At 47.7% G+C, this 19632-nt stretch overlaps 1 protein-coding gene across 4 annotated transcripts in view; it reads left to right on the plus strand.

Annotated features, from left to right (window-relative positions):
- Positions 1 to 19632, plus strand: part of LOC115201162 (paralemmin-1) — a 34450-nt gene that overhangs the window by 12411 nt on the left and 2407 nt on the right. For 2 of the 4 annotated variants that reach the window (XM_029764524.1, XM_029764534.1), the window contains exons 2-8: positions 2139 to 2264; positions 12202 to 12253; positions 13943 to 14023; positions 15738 to 15817; positions 16051 to 16129; positions 19128 to 19155; positions 19425 to 19508. In XM_029764524.1, coding sequence (XP_029620384.1) covers positions 12209 to 12253; positions 13943 to 14023; positions 15738 to 15817; positions 16051 to 16129; positions 19128 to 19155; positions 19425 to 19508 — 397 coding nt within the window. In that variant the 5' untranslated portion in view covers positions 2139 to 2264; positions 12202 to 12208. The remainder of the gene's footprint in view (positions 1 to 2138; positions 2265 to 12201; positions 12254 to 13942; positions 14024 to 15737; positions 15818 to 16050; positions 16130 to 19127; positions 19156 to 19424; positions 19509 to 19632) is intronic. The other 2 variants (XM_029764515.1, XM_029764543.1) reach the window with 2 other exon arrangements.

Genomic DNA, 19632 nt, shown 5'->3' on the forward strand with positions numbered 1-19632 from the left:
CCTACTCTACCATAGAAAATAACCACTTACTATGGTCAGGACGTGACATCCTGTGTGAGCTCTTGTGAAGTTAAATGGAGTGTATTGCTGCATCTTACTTCCTATTGGGAAGCATCATACTGTTTCCCCTTATTCTAATTAGAGACATTGACAGAGAGGCTCAGACAAACAAACAGAGCACACAGGAGCCATCTGTGCCCCCAAGCACAGCTCTGATGGTGATTGAACCCAATGATGAAGTAATCCACAATGACAATGCAAACGCTTGGTAGGCAACAGACACATGCCCTGCAATCTGGTCCTCAACATGGCAGGAGCTTCATTGTGGTGTGTGTGTGTGTGTGTGTGTGTGTGTGTGTGTGTGTGTGTGTGTGTGTGTGTGTGTGTGTGTGTGTGTGTGTGTGTGTGGCCCAGGTGGAAGTCCGTGACAGAGAGTCCATTAATGTGAGTCAGTCTCCCCTGCTAAGCTGTGTGCTATCAGCTGAGTACTGGCCTGGAAGTCTTGGCTCCTAGCAGCCCATTCTGTGCCAGGCTGAGGAGGGTTGGGGCTCTCCTGTCCTGAGCCTAGTACAGTACAACAGTCTACAGTATGTCTGGACAACAGTGATTCCGATGGAACTTGCTGTATTCTCTAGTTGACTTCATTGTACTGGAATGTTAGCTGCACCTCTGTTCCTAGAAATGGTGGTGTTGGTTACAGAGTTCAGGACATCCCATAGTTACTGGTGTATGAATATTGTTGCTGGGTGAACACCTCTGCCAAGGCCGATTATCTCCCTGATCCCTGCCTTATATTCCATTTAGAGATGTTTTGGATGTGAATAAAATGTTTAGCTAGTATAACTACAGCTGTGTACTGGCCTACCAGGAGAGATGTGTGGCTTCCTGATAACATCCAGAATCTCACTGGGAGCTTATACTGTTGTCACATCTCCAGAGTTCCCACCGTCACATCAGTCACAGAGCTGTGAGCTTCCTCCTCCAGACCTGCTTTTGGGGAAGAATGTTCTGTGAGTTATTCTTCTGTGGCATTCAAATCAAATATTTCTGATTCCACTCATATTCTGTCACTTTTACGGCTCCCTATACTTTCAGCACTCAATCTACCAAACACACGCATGTACACAGGTTCACACAAACAAACAAATGCGTGCAGACATGCAGACATGCAGACATGCACACCCACAACGACTTAAAGCACTTGCACTTTATTAAAAACCAAAAGTATAAACAATTGAATCCATGCTTTCAGCAACGGGAAGTAGAGGAGGACTCGGAAAACAACACAGAAAGTAACTTTAAAAACCGAGTCGATTCCGGAGGACAGATAGAATGCCTTCCTAGTGCTGAATTATACATTAGGGAGCGGAGCAGCGTTACTTTTGTACATGACTGGTTTCTGGGACGGAGAATCACTTTCTCTCTGGACTGGCTGACTCTCACCACCATGTAGAATATGGCTAAGTGGCAGGGTCTGAGTTTGTCTCACTCTGTGGACTGGATGTGCCATGAAGACCAATGGCCAGACAAGATTGGCCATTTCTCGTTTTTACACTAACGATTGCGATTACGATGCATTTAGGGCCAGGAGTTTTTCCCAGATCATGGGCATCAGATCATCATCATCTGGGCCCTAGTTATAGTCACAACTAAGGCCAAGTCTTTCCTGGTCAGATCACACAGTCAGGAAAAACTCCTGGCACTCAACTTAATGTATACCAGAAATCCTGGAGAACATTTGACCTCCATCCCTGGGCTGGTCTGGTCACCCCCACAGTGAGTCCATGGGGAGCTCCAGGGAGAGATCCATTCCAGCCCCGTCCACATAGTTAGGATTCCAGGGTGAGGTTATCCTGATCCTCCACACAGTGAGAAACTGGGTTCACTATGGAGGAGCAACATTTACATGTTACCTTTTCCCCTACGTTTCCACCCACCATTCCAAACATATGGGCAGTGCTCTTCTTGAGTATTGTTTATACAGCATAGTGATTACAGTAATACTGAATGTGTAAAGCCTTTCAACTATTTCTGTATGAATCAGTAATACATACTGTACTGTATGGTGTCAGGCTACAGAATGTGCCTCCTGCTGTGCTACTGGTGTAAATATCTCCCAGTGTTCCTCCCCCCTCCAGTCTCACAGTCACATTCAGTGAGCCGTGCCTTAAGTGGAAAAGACAGAGGAGATTTCCAACCCCCTTGGAGAAGATAAGGTGCTGACTGTCAGACTTCTTGCAGTTGTTTGTGGCTGAGAAACACAGGTCAGATCTATCTCTCTCCCACACACACATCACCCACCCATCTACACCCGCACCTATCTGTACATACTATCTGTGTCCCCCTGTGAGACACTCAATGTGACACACACAACACACTCACTCCGTCCCTGGATCTCACCCACAGCTGGAGAGAAATCAGTTCAGCCTGAGTGGGCACTCCATGTTCCGTGAGAGCACTCCTCTCTCTGCTGACGAGAGAGAGAGAGAGAGAGAGAGAGAGAGAGAGAGAGAGAGAGAGCTCAGTGACAGAGAGCTCAGTGACAGAGGGTTCAGTGACAGAGAGCTCAGTGACAGAGAGCTCAGTGACAGGTGAGGGACACCCACACACCAGCCTCAGTGTCTGTGCTTACATTCCATTTTGGTCCCGCTCCAAGACTCCACTCAGTGGAAAAGGGTTGCAGGGACTCTGGCTTAAGTGCTCGATTTTTTAGCTGTCGGAAGTACATTGTGTTTTCCCCTCAGGTCAGGTCACAGAGGACCCAGGTGTCTCTCTTTCCTCTATCGCTCTCTTTCAGGTCAGGGTCTCTCAAGGGGCTGAGTTACTGTCACGTCCTGACCATAGAAAGCTTTTATTTTCCCCCCAAAGGTGCAGACTCCGAATGCAACTAAAAACAACACCAAAAAAAATACCAAAACAAAAAGGGAGGGTAGGGAGGGTGACAATTGTTTATGGCGGTTCTAGTGCAGTACCCAGAACCTTACCATTCAGCAGATCCTCCAGCAGCGGAGGTGGCTCCGGTTCGGGCGTAACCCCCGCTCCGCCCGCAGATCCCTCTGCTTCTGTACCACCGGACCGTGGATCGTCGTCGGATGAACCGTACTGTAGATCATCGCCGGAGGCTCTGTGCTGCAGACCGTCGCCGGAAGTTCTGGGCTGCAGGCCACCGCCGGAGGCTCTGGGCTGCAGGCCGCCGCCGGAGGTTCTGGGCTGCAGGCCGCCGCCGGAGGTTCTGGGCTGCAAGCCGCCGCCGGAGGTTCTGGGCTGCAAGCCGTCGCCGAAGACTCTGGGCTGCAGGCCGTCTCAGGAGGTTCTGTACTAGGGAGCGTCGCTGGAGGCTCCGGACTGGGGAGCGTCGCTGGAGTCTCCGGACTGGGGAGCGTTGCTGGAGGCTCCGGACTGGGGAGCGTCGCTGGAGGCTCCGGACTGTGTATGCGCACTGGAGGTCTGATGTGTGGGACTGGCCTAGGTGGCGCCAGACTGGTAACACGCACCTCAGGTCGAGTGCGGGGAGGAGGCACAGGACGTACTGGGCTGTGGGAGTGCACTGGAGGGAGAATGCGAGGAGCAGGCACAGGACGTACTGGGCTGTGGAGGAGCACCGGAGGTCTGATGCGTGGGACCGGTACAGGTGGCACCGGGCTGATGACACGCACCTCAGGGCGAGTGCAGAGAGGAGGCACAGGACGTACCGGCTGTTGAGACGTACTGGAGACCTGGTGTGTATAGCCGGTATCACTTGTTCCGGAACTTCCACACACTTCTCAGGACGAGTACGGGGAGCTGACTCAGGTGGCATCAAACTGACGACACGTTCCTTTGGGAAAAACTTGTGCGTCCTCCACCAAATCAATTACTCTCCCATTTCTCCCTTCTCCAAATTCTCCCTCTTCTCCCGGATTGGCTCTGGTTTGCTCCTCGGCTCCGCCGACTGCACCATATGCCCCCCCACAAAATTTTCTTTGGGTTTCTGTAGCCTCTCGTGCCTCCCTGGCAGGCTTCTATATCTGTCTATTACTTGGCCCCAAGTCCAGTTTACCCTCTCCTCCAGAGACCAGGTATCCATCTCCTCCCGAGCACGCTGCTTGATCCAGTTGTGCTGGGCAGTTCTGTAACGGCTGTCGTATAGACGGGACCAAAGCGCAGCGTGTTGAGTGCTCATTATGATATTTATTAACTCAAAAACACTAAAGACAAAATAACAAACGGCAAACGATCAGAATACAGTTCTGTCAGGTACAGAGACTAAACAGAAAATAACTGCCCACAAACACAGGTGGAAAAAAACCCTACTTAAATATGATCTCCAATTAGAGGCAACGAGGACCAGCTGCCTCCAATTGGAGATCAACCCCCCAAAAAACATAGAAATAGAAAAACTAGAACTTAAACATAGAAATAGAAAACCACCCAAAACACCCCCTGTCATGCCCTGACCTACTTTACTATAGAAAATGACATCTTACAAGGGTCAGGACGTGACAGGAACGATACACACGCTGCGCCTTGGTCTCCTTCATCTTCAGACAAACGTGACAGGTAGAGTGTACAGGGACATTAGATGCATAGAAAGTTTCTGTCCCTTTGGCCCTAGTCATTTCTCCTGGGAAGTTACATTTAAGTTAAGCAGAAACTCTGTGAAGCTCCCTGGAAGGTCCGGTCCCTTGACGTCCTCCCAGGAAATCTCTCTCTCTCTCTAAGGAGTGTGGGCTCATTTGATAAGCAGCACACATCACATTTGCTGATTCCCAGGAGAATAACATGCGACAAATGGTGTCTAGAAACAGCAGCAACAACCCCCCCCCCCCCAAAACCATAGCTCATCTCAGTCACCTCCAGACTGTACAAACAAAGTGGTATACTCTCTCCAGGGTAGCAGCAGCAGCCAGTCGTACCCAGACAGACACAGAAGGACTGGGGTGTCCTAGTGAGTATGTGTGTGTGGGGGGAGCTCTGGGCTGGCTGGCGGTTGGCAGTGTGTAAGGCGTCCATCATCTGGACAAGGAGAGTCCCCCGGGTTGGCAGCGCCCTTGTGCTTCTTCTAATGAACCTCTGCCTGTGGCACTCCATCACCGTGACAATGCCCACTAATGACCCCCGTGTTGGGCGTGAGACGTCACAGCCCCTCCCTCTCCATCACAGCCCATCAATACAACACCCCCTCTAGAGCCGTCCGTCACCCTCACTACAATACCCACCTGGGACTAACAATAGCCCTGTGTGGCTGACTATGGCTATATCACACTGTAGCTGTGCAGCCCTCAGACACCATACAACCATCCTAAATCTCTAACCACTTATGCTATATAGTATCAATCTGACTTGGACAGAACGGTACTTAAAATAGAGTCATCCGTGCCTCGAGTACCATTCTCCATAGTAGGCTAGTTATACCAATCATGTATATCATGTGTATAGAATATTTGTTCATTTACAGATATAAGGTAAATATCTGAGGTTGAATTATAATCTGTATAATTAAAATAGTGTATAATTATAATCTCTTCTGCTCTCATGAAACGGCTGTAAATCATAATAGAACTCTTATTGCTTAACACCTCTGCAACTTCAATCAAGCAGCCGTCTCTCAGAGTGAGCTTTGGTGTGTGTGTGTGTGTGTGTGTGTGTGTGTGTGTGTGTGTGTGTGTGTGTGTGTGTGTAGCCGTCCTGACAGTTGTTGGAGTTTGACTCAAGGGGCTCATCCAGCTCTTCTTATGTCAACACTTCTAACTGTGTTTAAAGAGATGACAGGATGAGATTCTGTGGTAATACTCTGTAGTGTAGTACACTCTGTAGTACACTCTGTCATACACTATGTAGTGTAGTTGTCACGGTTCACTTTGATTGCAGGAGGGGTGAAGTCAGGCGCAGGAGACTGAGATCCGTTTAAACGTACGTTTAATAATCAAACAGAAAAAATGCCGCAACAAGGTAGGTTGCAAAACAACAAGGAAAACAAAACCAACAGACACAGAAACATAGATCGGTGGCAGCTAGTAGTGTAACGGCTGTCGGGAGAGAGAGTAGACCAAGGTGCAGCGGAGTTAGTGTTCATCTTGAAATTGAATTAGAACAAAAAGAGAACACTACAACTGAACAAAAACACGACAGCCTAACAGTCCTGTTAGGAAATGATCTAAACAGAAACAGAAACAATTACCCACAAAACCCAAAGGAAAAACATGCTCCTTATGTGTGACTCCCAATCAGCAACAACGAACTTCAGCTGTGCCTGATTGGGAGCCACACACGGCCCAAAACAAAGAAATACAAAAAACCTAGAAAACGAACATAGAATGCCCACCCAATGTAACACCCTGGCCTAACCAAAATAAAGAACAAAAAAACCCTCTCTATGGCCAGGGCGTTACAAGTAGGCAGGCGACGACGACCGCCGAGCACCGCCCGACCGGGGAGAGGCGCCACCTTCCGTGGACGGGGACGACCCGCAGGGCGAGGCGCAGGGTGATCCGGATGGAGACTGTGGAATTCCCGCAGCAGAGCTGGATCCAGAATGTCCCCCACCGGGACCCAGCACCTCTCCTCCGGGCCGTACCCCTCCCAGTCCACGAGGTGCTGCAGGCCCCCTACCCGACGCCGGGAGTCCAAGATGGACCGGACTGTGTACGCCGGGGCCCCCCCGATGTCCAGGGGGGGCAGAGGGACCTCCCGCACCTCAGCATCCTGCAGCGGACCAGCTACCACTGGCCTGAGGAGAGACACATGAAACGAGGGGTTAATACGGTAATATGAAGGAAGTTGTAACCTATAACACACCTCGTTTATTCTCCTCGGGACTCCGCCTGCCCAACTTCCAGCAGGGCAGGCGGAGGGGCAGGTTCCGGGTCGAGAGCCAGACCCTGTCCCCCGGGGTAAACACGGGGGCCTCACTGCGGCGGCGGTCAGCGCTCTCCTTGTGCCGTCCTACAGCCCGTTTAAGGGCCCCCTGGATGGCACTCCAGGTCTCCTTTGAGCACTGTACCCATTCCTCCACCACAGGAGCATCCGTCCGGCTCTGATGCCATGGCACCAGGACCGGCTGGTACCCCAACACCACCGCCTCCACGAAATCTTGGGGTTGTGAGTGGCTAGCCAGGGAATTCCCAGTACCACCGGAAACGCCGGGGAATCAATGAGGAACAGGCTTATACGTTCCTCGTGACCCACCCGCGTCACCATGACCAGTGGCACTGTGACTTCCTTCACTTGGCTGGAACCTAGTGGTCGACTATCTAGGGCGTGCACGGGGAAGGGTTGGTCCACCTGAACCAGGGGAATCCCTAACTTATTGGCGACCCCACGGTCCATAAAACTCATAGCTGCGCCTGAATCGACTAGTACCTTATGCTGGAAGTGAGGGGAACACTCAGGGAAACAAACTGAGGTGTACATGTGGCTGACAGAGGGCTCTGAGTGTGGCTGGTGCTGACTCACCTGGGGGGTCGACATGGTGCTCTGCCTGCCATCTGCACTCCGAGCGAGCTTCTCCAGCACCGGTCCTCAGTGTGCCCTCTGCGACCACAGTGGGTGCAGGAGAGGCCCCCCCTCCGGTCCTCCTAGCTGCAGTCCTTCCTATCTCCATGGGCGTTGGAGCAGGAGGACTGGGAGGTGGAACAAAAAGGCCCCGATTGGAACGCCCCCGGGTTGTCCAGCCTGATGGACAGATCTATGAGCTGGTCCAGGGTGATGGTATTGTCCCGACAAGCCAGCTCCCGGCGGACGTCCTCTCTAAGACTGCATCGGTAGTGGTCAATCAGGGCCCGTTCATTCCACCCCGATCCAGCGGCGAGGGTCCGGAACTCCAAGGCAATGTCCCGAGCGCTCCTCGTCTCCTGTCTCAGGTGGAACAATCGCTCACCTGCCGCCTTGCCCTCCGGGAGATGATCGAATACCGCCCGGAAGCGGCGGGTGAACTCCGTGTGGTCGTCCCTAGCCGAGTCTGGGCCCTCCCAGACTGCGTTGGCCCATTCTAGGGCTCTACCCTTGAGACACGAGACGACGACACTCACCCTCTCCTCTTCAGACAGGGGGGCGGGGGGGGGACGGTCGCCAGGTACAGTTCTAGCTGGAGCAGGAACCCCTTGCACCCAGCGGCCGTCCCATCGAACTCCCTGGGGGGCATGAACCTGATCCCACTCGAGCTGGGTTCCGTTGGTGCCGGTAGAGACACAGGGTGGTGAGCTGGCGTAGGAGACTGAGATTCGTTTAAACGTACGTTTAATAATCAAACAGAAAAAATGCCGCAACAAGGCAGGTTGCAAAACAACTAGGAAGGAGGACAGCTCCAAAGATCCACAAGGACGGGGCGCAGCCCGGCAACCCTAATGCCTAAACAAGCAGCTTCACTGGGAAAACATACAAAAATTTCCGACTATCAATAGCATGACAAAGAGCAATCCCGCACAAATCCCCAAACGAAACAAACAAACTAAATACCCCCACTAATTGACTAACACAAAACAGGTGCAGACATAATCAGACAAAACCAACAGACACAGAAACATAGATCGGTGGCAGCTAGTAGGCAGGCGACGAAGACCGGCGAGCACCGCCCGACCGGGGAGAGGCGCCACCTTCCGTGGACGTTGTGACAGTAGTACACTACTCTGTAGTGTAGTACACTATGTTGTACACTGTGGTTTGTCGTACACTCTGTAGTAATACTCTGTAGTGTAGTATATTCTAATACTCTGTAGTGTAGTGCACTCTGTAGTACACTATGTAGGACACTGTAGTAATTACTCTGTAGTGTAGTACACTCTGTAGTAATACTCTGTACTGTAGTACACTCTAGTGTAGTACACTCTGTACTGTAGTACACTCTGTACTGTAATACACTGTGTACTGTACTACACTCTATAGTACACTCTGTACTGTTGTACAGTCGTGGCCAAAAGTTTTGAGAATGACACAAATATTAATTTCCAAAGTTTGCTGCTTCAGTGTCTTTAGATATTTTTGTCAGATGTTACTATGGAATACTGAAGTATAATTACAAGCATTTCATAAGTGTCAAAGGCTTTTATTGACAATTATATGAAGTTGATATCATATTCACTGTCTTCAAACTCCCTATCATAAATAAGCCAAGGCGCAGTGTGCATGGAATTCCACATCCTTTAATCGAAGTGAACCTTACACAAACAAATAGGTAAAACAGAAACAGAACGTGACGCAACCGTGGCGCACACAAAACACTCACAGAAATAATAATTACCCACAAACACAGGTGGGGAAAAGACTGCCTAAGTATGATCCCCAATCAGAGACAACGATAGACAGCTGCCTCTGATTGGGAACCATACCCGGCCAAACAAAGAAATAAGAAAACTAGATTGCCCACCCAAATCACACCCTGACCTGACCAAATAGAGAAATAGAAAGGCTCTCTAAGGTCAGGGCGTGACAGTTGATGCAAAGAGTCAATATTTGCAGTGTTGACCCTTCTTTTTCAAGACCTCTGCATTCTGCCCTGGCATGCTGTCAATTAACTTCCTGGCCACATCCTGACTGATGGCAGCCCATTCTTGCATAATCAATGCTTGGAGTTTGTCAGAATTTGTGGGTTTTTGTTTGTCCACCCGCCTCTTGAGGATTGACCACAAGTTCTCAATGGGATTAAGGTCTGGAGAGTTTCCTGGCCATGGACCCAAAATATCAATGTTTTGTTCCCCGAGCCACTTAGTTATCACTTTTGCCTTATGGCAAGGTGCTCCATCATGCTGGAAAAGGCATTGTTCGTCACCAAACTGTTCCTGGATGGTTGGGAGAAGTTGCTCTCGGAGGATGTGTTGGTACCATTCTTTATTCATGGCTGTGTTCTTAGGCAAAAATGTGAGTGAGCCCACTCACTTGGCTGAGAAGCAACCCCACACATGAATGTCCTCATTATGCTTTACTGTTGGCATGACACAAGTCTGATGGTAGCGCTCACCTTGTCTTCTCCGGACAAGCTTTTTTCCGGATGCCCCAAACAATCGGAAAGGGGATTCATCAGAGAAAATGACTTTACCCCAGTCCTCAGCAGTCCAATCCCTGTACCTTTTGCAGAATATCAGTCTGTCCCTGATGTTTTTCCTGGAGAAAAGTGGCTTCTTTGTTGCTCTTCTTGACACCAGGCCATCCTCCAAAAGTCTTCGCCTAACTGTGCATGCAGATGCACTCACACCTGCCTGCTGCCATTTCTGAGCAAGCTCTGTACTTGTGGTTCCCCGATCCTGCAGCTGAATCAACTTTAGGAGACGATCCTAGTGCTTGCTGGGCTTTCTTGGGCGCCCTGAAGCCTTCTTCACAACAATTGAACCGCTCTCCTTGAAGTTCAAAATGAAATGTATGTATTCACTACTGTAAGTTGCTCTGGATAAGAGCGTCTGCTAAATGACTAAAATGTAATGTAAATGTAAGTTCTTGATGATCCGATAAATGGTTGATTTAGGTGCAATCTTACTGGCAGCAAAATCCTTGCCTGTGAAGCCCTTTTTATGCAAAGCAATGATGACGGCACGTGTTTCCTTGCAGGAAACCATTGTTGACAGACGAAGAACAATGATTCCAAGCACCACCCTCCTTTTGAAGCTTCCAGTCTGTTATGCGAACTCCATCAGCATGACAGAGTGATCTCCAGCCTTGTCCTCGTCAACACTCACACCTGTGTTAACAAGAGAATCACTGACATGATGTTAGCTGGTCCTTTTGTGGCAGGGCTGAAATGCAGTGGAAATGTTTTTTGGGGATTCAGTTAATTTGCATGGCAAAGAGGGACTTCATCTGATCACTCTTCATAACATTCTGGAGTATATGCAAATTGCCACCATACAAACTGAGGCAGCAGACTTTGTGAAAATTTATATTTGTGTCATTCTCAAAACTTTTGGCCACGACTGTACGAGTCTGATAGTTTATTATAGTACAAGGGGCAGGCAAAAGGTAAGTCAAGGCAGGTAAGGAGTCGTAATCCAAATCAGAGTCAGGCAGGATCAGGGTCAGGACAGGCAGAAAGGTCAGAACTGTAGTACACTCTGGAGTGCACTCTGTAGTACACTTTGTACTGTAGTACACTCTGTAGTACACTCTGTACTGTAGTACACTCTGTAGTACACTCTGTACTGTAGTACACTCTGTACTGTAGTACACTCTGTAGTACACTCTGTACTGTAGTACACTCTGTAGTACACTCTGTACTGTAGTACACTCTGTATTACACTCTGTAGTACACTCTGTAGTACACTCTGTACTGTAGTACACTCTGTACTGTAGTACACTCTGTAGTGTAGTACACTTTGTACTGTAGTACACTCTGTAGTACACTCTGTACTGTAGTTCACTCTGTACTGTAGTACACTCTGTAGAACACTCTGTAGTGTAGTACACTCTGTAGTACACTCTGGACTAGTGTCATTGTCATGTCAGTGATCAAAGCTGTGACAGGTTGGTTTATAGCGCTTTATTTACAGTTGATGATAACATAGGACTGGAGTAAAAACAGAGGGGGAAAGGCAGTGTGAACTGAATATATCTTCTGAGACCAGCTCTGCCCTCCCACTCTTACTGTAAGCCAAACTGATCCATAGTCCTCTCCACAGCCTCTGTTTTACTCCCTCTCCTCATTCACTTTATCCCTGTGTGTGAGTTGCTGCTCCAGGAATCAATCGTTCCTTTAATTTTAATCTGCCTTATTACTGTTGGGAGCTCAGCAACTCAGCATCAAAGGCTGCTATGTGCTCTCCCTTCTCCCAGTTCCTCTCTGCTCTCTCACTTAGGGTTTTAGAAAATAATTATATAAGAATTATGTAGTAATCATCTCTAGTGCAGATATTGCTAACAGGCAGTTTTCCAGTCACCTCTGTGGAAAGTGTATAATAATATGAGCATGTAGTTGGTGGTTTGAAGTATGACAGGACATCACCCAAAGGACCCAGTACATGACAGAATACAGTAGTGTAGCAGTCTCTCCATGATAAGCCTCTGCACTACTTTGATATGTGACTGATCTAGGATCTGGCATCACATCATCACACTCTCTCATCCACTGTCCCACAGCGAGGGGAATTGAAAATCAGTTATGCGCTTTCGCTAAATATGTGTGGAATAACTTTTAATAATTGAGTTTCATTTATATGATTTGCTCAGATGAACAGTTTTCTGGACTGCTACATTAGAAGTAAAGTAACTATAACTCTCCTCTGTGTTCTTGTGTTGTAGACCCAACATGGACGAGGCAGAGAAGTACCAGCAGAGAGTACAGGCTATAGCGGTGAGTCTCAGGGTTTTAGTTCCACCTTATGAATTTATTTGAACTTGTGCATTGATAAAGACGCACAACAACAGTCAGGGCAGTGAGACGTTTACTCTGCATCAAAGCAGTGATCTGTAAATAGTTACCGTTTTTAACCTCACATTCTGCAGAAGTCAACACAGTTAAAGGCATTCTAACATTAGGCACACAACCCACACAGAGCACATTGACATGTACTATACATTATGCTTATACAGTATGATGGATATTTCCCCCAGCCATGTACATCCACATCACATGCCTGCTCTCCCCCAGCCATGTACATCCACATCACATGCCTGCTCTCCCGCAGCCATGTACATCCACATCACATACCTGCTCTCCCCCAGCCATGTACATCCACATCACATACCTGCTCTCCCCCAGCCATGTACATCCACATCACATACCTGCTCTCCCCCAGCCATGTACATCCACATCACATGCCTGCTCTCCCCCAGCCATGTACATCCACATCACATACCTGCTCTCCCCCAGCCATGTACATCCACATCACATACCTGCTCTCCCCCAGCCATGTACATCCACATCACATACCTGCTCTCCCCCAGCCATGTACATCCACATCACATACCTACTCTCCCCCAGCCATGTACATCCACATCACATACCTGCTCTCCCCCAGGTCTGTCCATTTTTGAATAATTCAATTGGGTTGCATGGCGTTTGCTTCAGGGCCACTACTGACCTCATCAGCAGGGTTAAACACTACAGGGACCATGAGCATCAAGAGACAGTAGAAATACACACACACACACACACACACACACACACACACACACACACACACACACACACACACACACACACACACACACACACACACACACACACACACACACACACACACACACACACACACACACACACACACACAATGCTCATGCCTTCCCTCCATGCTTTATCCTGTCTTTCTTTGATGCAGTGGGGGTGTAGCCAACTCCCACATGTTATGCCACAACACAGTTCTTATTGAATTAGGTTAGACCAAAATCGTTAATTAAATTGTGATCTAAATTAGCCCTTCTGTTTAGCGTAATCTAATTGCAGTTGCTTTTGAAAGGAGGGATGTTGGGGAAACTATGAGAAGTCCAAAGGGATAGCAGTGGTGGTTTCCTGTCTCAGGCCTGGATTGGTGCTAATGTATGGGAGTGAACCGCTCCTCCTAACAGAACATGAATGTGCAGTATGTGTGATATGTGTGTTACTGTCAGACTAGCTCATGAAGATGGAGTGCTGGCATGCCCACGTGCTCCTAGCCTTGCCCCTTCATCTCCGTTTCTCTGCACTTTGACCTTAAAGAACCAGCTGTTCCACCGGTCAACAGCATATATGTCTATGGGGCTTGTCACTGTAATCTACTGTCACAGCTTTTCAGTTATACTGTAGTAGGATATACAGTACTGTAGTTGTGCTGTTATCTTCTCCTTCACTAGCATCATTCAAATGACAACTATGATTATCTCAGTAGAGCTTGAAAGCAGTGGGAGCTGTGGGACTCTGTCTCTGTGGTGACACACGTCTGAGATGCTTAATAACAGGAAGTGCTCCTCATTAGGTTCAGAAACATAAGTCTATCTCTACCTCCACTCAACCCTAAATCTCTCTCTTTTTATTGGTCTCTTTCTATTCTTCTCCCATCACCAGGACAAGCGACGTAAGCAGCAGGACGACGAGAAAGCAAGGCGAGAGATGGAGGAGGAGTGGCTGATGCAGGCCCAGCGCAAGGTCTGTCTGGATCTGTCTGTCTGTCCTTCCCTGTTGTCCTGTTGCAGGGAGCCACATGTCTGGCAGCTGGTTCACATGCCCAGGGTGGAGCCCTCCTGTGTGATGATAAACTCAATTAGCTCCATAACACCAGACAACATCCCCAACACCATGAGGTGTCCTGAGGCATTCTCTATTCCTCTGTATAACAGTCTTTTTCTCCCTCCTTCCTGTTCACCTCTCTTCTGCTCATCATCTTACCATGACCTCTGCTACCTTGACCTCTGCTACCATGACCTCTGCTACCATGACCTCTGCTACCATGACCTCTGTGACGGAGAGAGAAATCACATGAAAGAGAGGAACTGAAATGATGAGGTGGTTGTAGAGAAAGAGGGAGGGAGGGAGTGAGTCAGAGTGAGAGAGAGAGCTGTGCATTGGTTGATCTTTGTCAGTAACTCTCTCCTCCACTGGGACCACCAGCACTGATCCCTGTTGGATCAGTGCTGGTGCTGGTTGGATAACTTCTTGACGTCAGATCAGTGGTGGAGTGGCTAGAACCGCTCCATCAATACATATCACTCAGGCAGCCGCCCACACAAACAGTCTACTCTACGTTACTGGGTTTGCCTGAGGATGTGTGCCGAGCTGGCAACACCAGCCTTACACATGGCAGAGGAAAGAGAGTTGTATGAAGCCACAGGGCTTCGTTCTTCCTCAGTGTGAAGTGTGAGAACAGTCTCTTGTTCCCAGTCAGACCAGCAGTTATAGCAGCTCTATATGCACAGCTCACTTCCCCTCCTGTCTTACATTTATTTTCGGACTCTGAGCACAGTAAGAGACTGGTCCACATGGAGCGATCACATACGTTCCATCTGAAAGGTTGTCTTGGCAAATAGTTGTGAACAAGGCCCACTTAGTGTCACCACCACTCCAATATAATGTTGTGTCATTGTCACCACAGTCTGTTGTTGTGGCTTGGCTTCCTCTCACACTCCCCACATTGTCGTATGACTAATTGATGAGGCTTGGAGCCAGGTAGGACTATGTTTACCCCTCGGCTTGGTGTTGTCATACCTGAGTTGGAATGAAAGGAGGACCCCTCCTTTACTGTACCTCTGGGCTCTGGAAGGTTTCTGCTTCAAAGGTTGAAAGGGATCTAACTGAGTCACAGCCAATACCGGTTGGTCCATTTACAAACACTCTCAAAATAAACATGGTCAGGTTTATTATTGTCAGTCTCAATCAGACCCCTTGTGATCAAGCCTACACCCAGGTTCGAGGACGTGTGGCTCTTTGAGCCCTCCCTGTGAGGGAGACGGAGTTGGAGGCAGTTTCTCCCTCACAGACAGACAACACCAGGCTCTTGGCCTCACTCATCCTGCTGGAGATCCAAAATGGCAGCCAGAGCTCTGTGTCTAGGGGCTGTTTGTTTTGGTTACTGCATACTGGATAACCATTTCAGTATTCATAGAGACAGAAGGCTTTTGTTTTTGTTAGCTTCTTTTGCTATGGGGAATTTGAGAGAATACGCTTGTTTTGAAAGGATGAGCTGGCAGTTGGGGGAGCTGCATGCTGAGAGAGATGGCTCAGAGCATAGGCCGTTCCATGCATATGCTAACTGCACAGGACATAGCAGAGCCTAGTCATAGTCACTAACCCTCTTCCTCTCTCCATCCCTCTCTCCCTCTCTCTCTCCATCCCTCTCTCTCTCTCTCCAAATCTCTCCTCACAGCGGAAGTCCTTGAGGGACCAGTGGCTGAGCGAGAACCCTCAGCCTGTCCCTGGGCGCAGCGCTGAGAACTACACAGAGGAGTGAGACACACACACACAATCTATCACTCCCCATGCCTGTTGGCTGAGGGAGTTGATATGCTCAGATGTTTATATATCTCTTACTTAAAGCACTTGGTACTGACCCTCCCCTGAATTGTAGTCATGCCTCTGCATGTATGTATTGTATGTGTGAATGGGTTTGTATGTTAATGTGTTGGTTTCACGTGTTATGTGGTGTTACGGTCATCATCGTGTGAATGTATGTGTATTAGGTTGTCAACTGAAGAGGATATAGTGGAGGTCATTGAATCCACAAGCTACACAGTCACCAATGCCCAGAACCACAGCCAGGCAAGTGGAGAAAGCAGAGACGTTCTGAGAACCTGAGTTTCAATATGATTTTTAATATACTCAATCAACTAAAATACCTCTGTGCCATATTAAATATCTCATCAGATTTTCCCCATTATATACTGAACAAAAATATAAACGTAACATGGAAAGTGAGCATTTCTCCTTTACCAAGATAATCCATCCACCTGACAGGTGTGGGATATCAAAAAGCTGATTAAACTGCATGATAATTACACAGGTGCACCTTGTGCTGGGGAAAAGAAAAGGCCACTAAAATGTGCAGTTTTGTCACACAACACAATGCTACAGATGTCTCAAGTTTTGAGAAAGCATGTAATTGGCAAGCTGACTGCAGGAATGTCCACCAGAGCTGTTATCTTAAGCCACCTTGAACGTTGTTTTAGAGAATTTGGCAGTACATCCAACAGGCCTCACAACCGCAGACCACACGTAACCATGCCAGTCCAGGACCTCCACATCCGGCTTCTTCACCTGCGGGATCATCTGAGGAGGGGGACAGGGGGTGCTGAGGAGTATTTATGTCTGTAATAAAGCCCTTTTGCGAGGAAAACCCCATTCTGATTGGCTGGGCCTGGCTCCCCACTGGGTGGACCTGGCTCCAAAGTGGGTGGGCATATGCCCTCCCAGGACCATGCATGGCTGCACCCCTGCCCAGTCATGTGAAATCCATAGATTAGGGCCTAATTAATTTATTTCAATTGACGGATTTCCTTCTATGAACTGTAACTCAGTAAAAACATTGAAATTGTTGCATGTTGCGTTTATATTTTTGGTCAGTGTACTTTTTTACCCCAATGGTCTGTTTTACTCAATAGTCTCAATGTTTTTACATCAACAGCTGATTCAGTTTGGAACTGTGTAATATAAATAGCTTTGATATTTAAAAACTACAGCAGTTCAAGATCTTTTCCCTTACTAAGCCTTTGATTCTACAGATTGATGTTCAGCAGAAACCACTCTTCTCTATAGTAAAGTATTCCTTTGGTCATGCAGTTATGACCTTTTCAACTGATTGGTTTTTGCCTCCCTTTGGAAATCAAACCACAGTAAATTGCAAAGTGCCGATCCCCTGTTTTAAAGTAGGAGTGTATGTATGCTACCCTATGGAAAACTGGCTCTGACATTTAGTGACATTATAGCCCTACACGTTGGGGGAGCCCTAAAGGGTGTCTGGCTATTGACTGACAGTACTTTGACCCCGTACCAACTGTGAACTCTACAGGGGAACATACACTGAGTGTATAAAACATTAGGAACACCTTCCTAATATTGAGTTGCACCGCCTTTTGCCCTTAGAACAGCCTCAATTCGTCGGGGCATGGACTACAAGGTGTTGAAAGCATTCCACCAGTAGCGGTGCGTGGATAAAATCACTAGGGAAGCCAAGCCAGAAAAAAAGTGATAATTGCATTGTTTGCTCTATAACCTGTTAGTTCATATGCCTTGCCACTATATAGGCCTAAGGCCGAGACAGTAAGAAGATACAGTGGCAGAAAAATTCAACCACACCTATGTTTCATCACAAAACCGGAGAGCAACATCTGTCCGGTGAAGTCCACAAAGCAGATTGCATGTAACAGACAGTTATATGACCTACAGCGTAGTCAAGCAAGTTGATGTTTCCGACATTTTCTGACTACTAAACAACTATTGATTTAGAACCACAGACAGTTACCGCAAGTCGCAAAGACAACAGGAGCTGCCTCCACTATTCCAGCACCATTTCAACTTCAACATTTCAACATCATCTAATCATCTATGCTTAGTCTAATACAGTGACAACTAAAAGATACCAAAAACTATTTAGTCCAATCGACATATGCCAACTTGATGTGGCTGTCCATGGTACTGATGTGTGTGTGTGTGTGCGCATAAGTGGAAAAAACATGTTGACTCACCCTACTTCTAGAGAAACGCCAATGTCATCCTTCTCTCTTTCCTGTTGACGAAATGGTCTATCACTCTGTCATAGAGTACACACTTGTATTATTGTTGGCCTAGGCTACCTGGCTAAAATACTTGCTCGCTAGCCCAACTTCCTTTCATAGGCAACGATTAGCTAGTTAACATTAGCCTACTACATCTAGCTACATATTGAACTTCCATCCTCTCAATTCAGGGGCACAACAATGTATGAATTTATGGTTGGATCAGAATCGCCGTTATATCATTGTCCAGTACGGAGAATTAAGTAAAACCACAAGTCCAAAACCTTATCTCCATCCATGGCTAATTTAGGAAAGGTGACATCAATAAGGGATCATAACCTTTACCTGGATTCACCTAGTCAGTCTATGTCATGGAAAAATCAGGTGTGTTTCGCACACTCAGTGTACAGTATATAATATACTGGCCATGTCACGACTTCCGCCGAAGTCGGTCCCTCTCCTTGTTCAAGCGGCGCTCGGCGGTTGACGTCACCGGCCTTCTAGCCATCGCCGATCCACTTTTCATTTTCCATTTGTTTTGTCTTTGTTTTCTACACACCTGGTTTCAAATCCCCCATTACATGTTCATTATTTAACCCTCTGGTTTCCCCCATGTTTGTGTGCGTGTTTGCTCTATTGTTCAGGCTGTTACTGACGGCTGGTATTTTGTTGCCGGGTTTTGTTTTCACGCCAGTTTATTTTTGTGGTACCAATATTTTTCCCGCACCGCAGTATTGTGTTTATACTGGTGTTATCTTGTATTAAATTTCTTGAACTTTTACATTCAGGTTCATGTATGGTCCATATTTAGCTCACACTAACACTTGGTAAGGAAGTTCAGTGTGTATTCATCTCTAACACTCATGGTGGGACGAAGCTGAGCCCAGCGCCACACTGCTCTAATGGTTACTGTGACATATTTATGGCAGTGCGCAGGGCCTGGGAGAGATCAGGGATGAAGAGGAAAGTGTTTGGAGGAGACAGTGACTGTAGGACCGATTGGACCAGGGGTTCCACTTAAAATTGTCTCCTCTGTTTCCTCATAGGCTGACATTGAAGAAGGTGGGATACAAGGTAAGCTTCACCTGCATGGTCCTATAAGCCCTAGGCCTGGATATCTCATTCATTCTCACTTTCTCTTAGACCATCCTGCATGTGACTGTTCTTTCATCTCTTTCTGACTGACTAATGTAATCGGGGTGACAGAATGAAGCCACAGCTGTGATTGTTTTATCATTTATATGATATATTGCTCAAACGCATGATTGTCACGCAGCACATTAGCATTTGTATATGGAAAGTACAATGGTTTGGTATTAGTTCACCGTATCTTCATCTTTTAGACGTCATCAGAGCTGCTGGGGGTCAGCTCCATGGGCCAGTAATGGAGAGGGTTCTCCATGAGAATGGACTGGAAGGTCGATCAGGTACTGTTTGGGGAGGATTCCACCACAGAAATGTGATAGTGCTCATCATCATCCACACCATTGATTTGGGACGGCCACAGTGAAAATCTATACATACCTTCGCTATGAGGGAAACCATAATTCT

The sequence above is a fragment of the Salmo trutta genome, chromosome 1 (genome assembly GCF_901001165.1).
Source record: "Salmo trutta chromosome 1, fSalTru1.1, whole genome shotgun sequence".
Lineage (NCBI taxonomy): Eukaryota > Metazoa > Chordata > Actinopteri > Salmoniformes > Salmonidae > Salmo > Salmo trutta.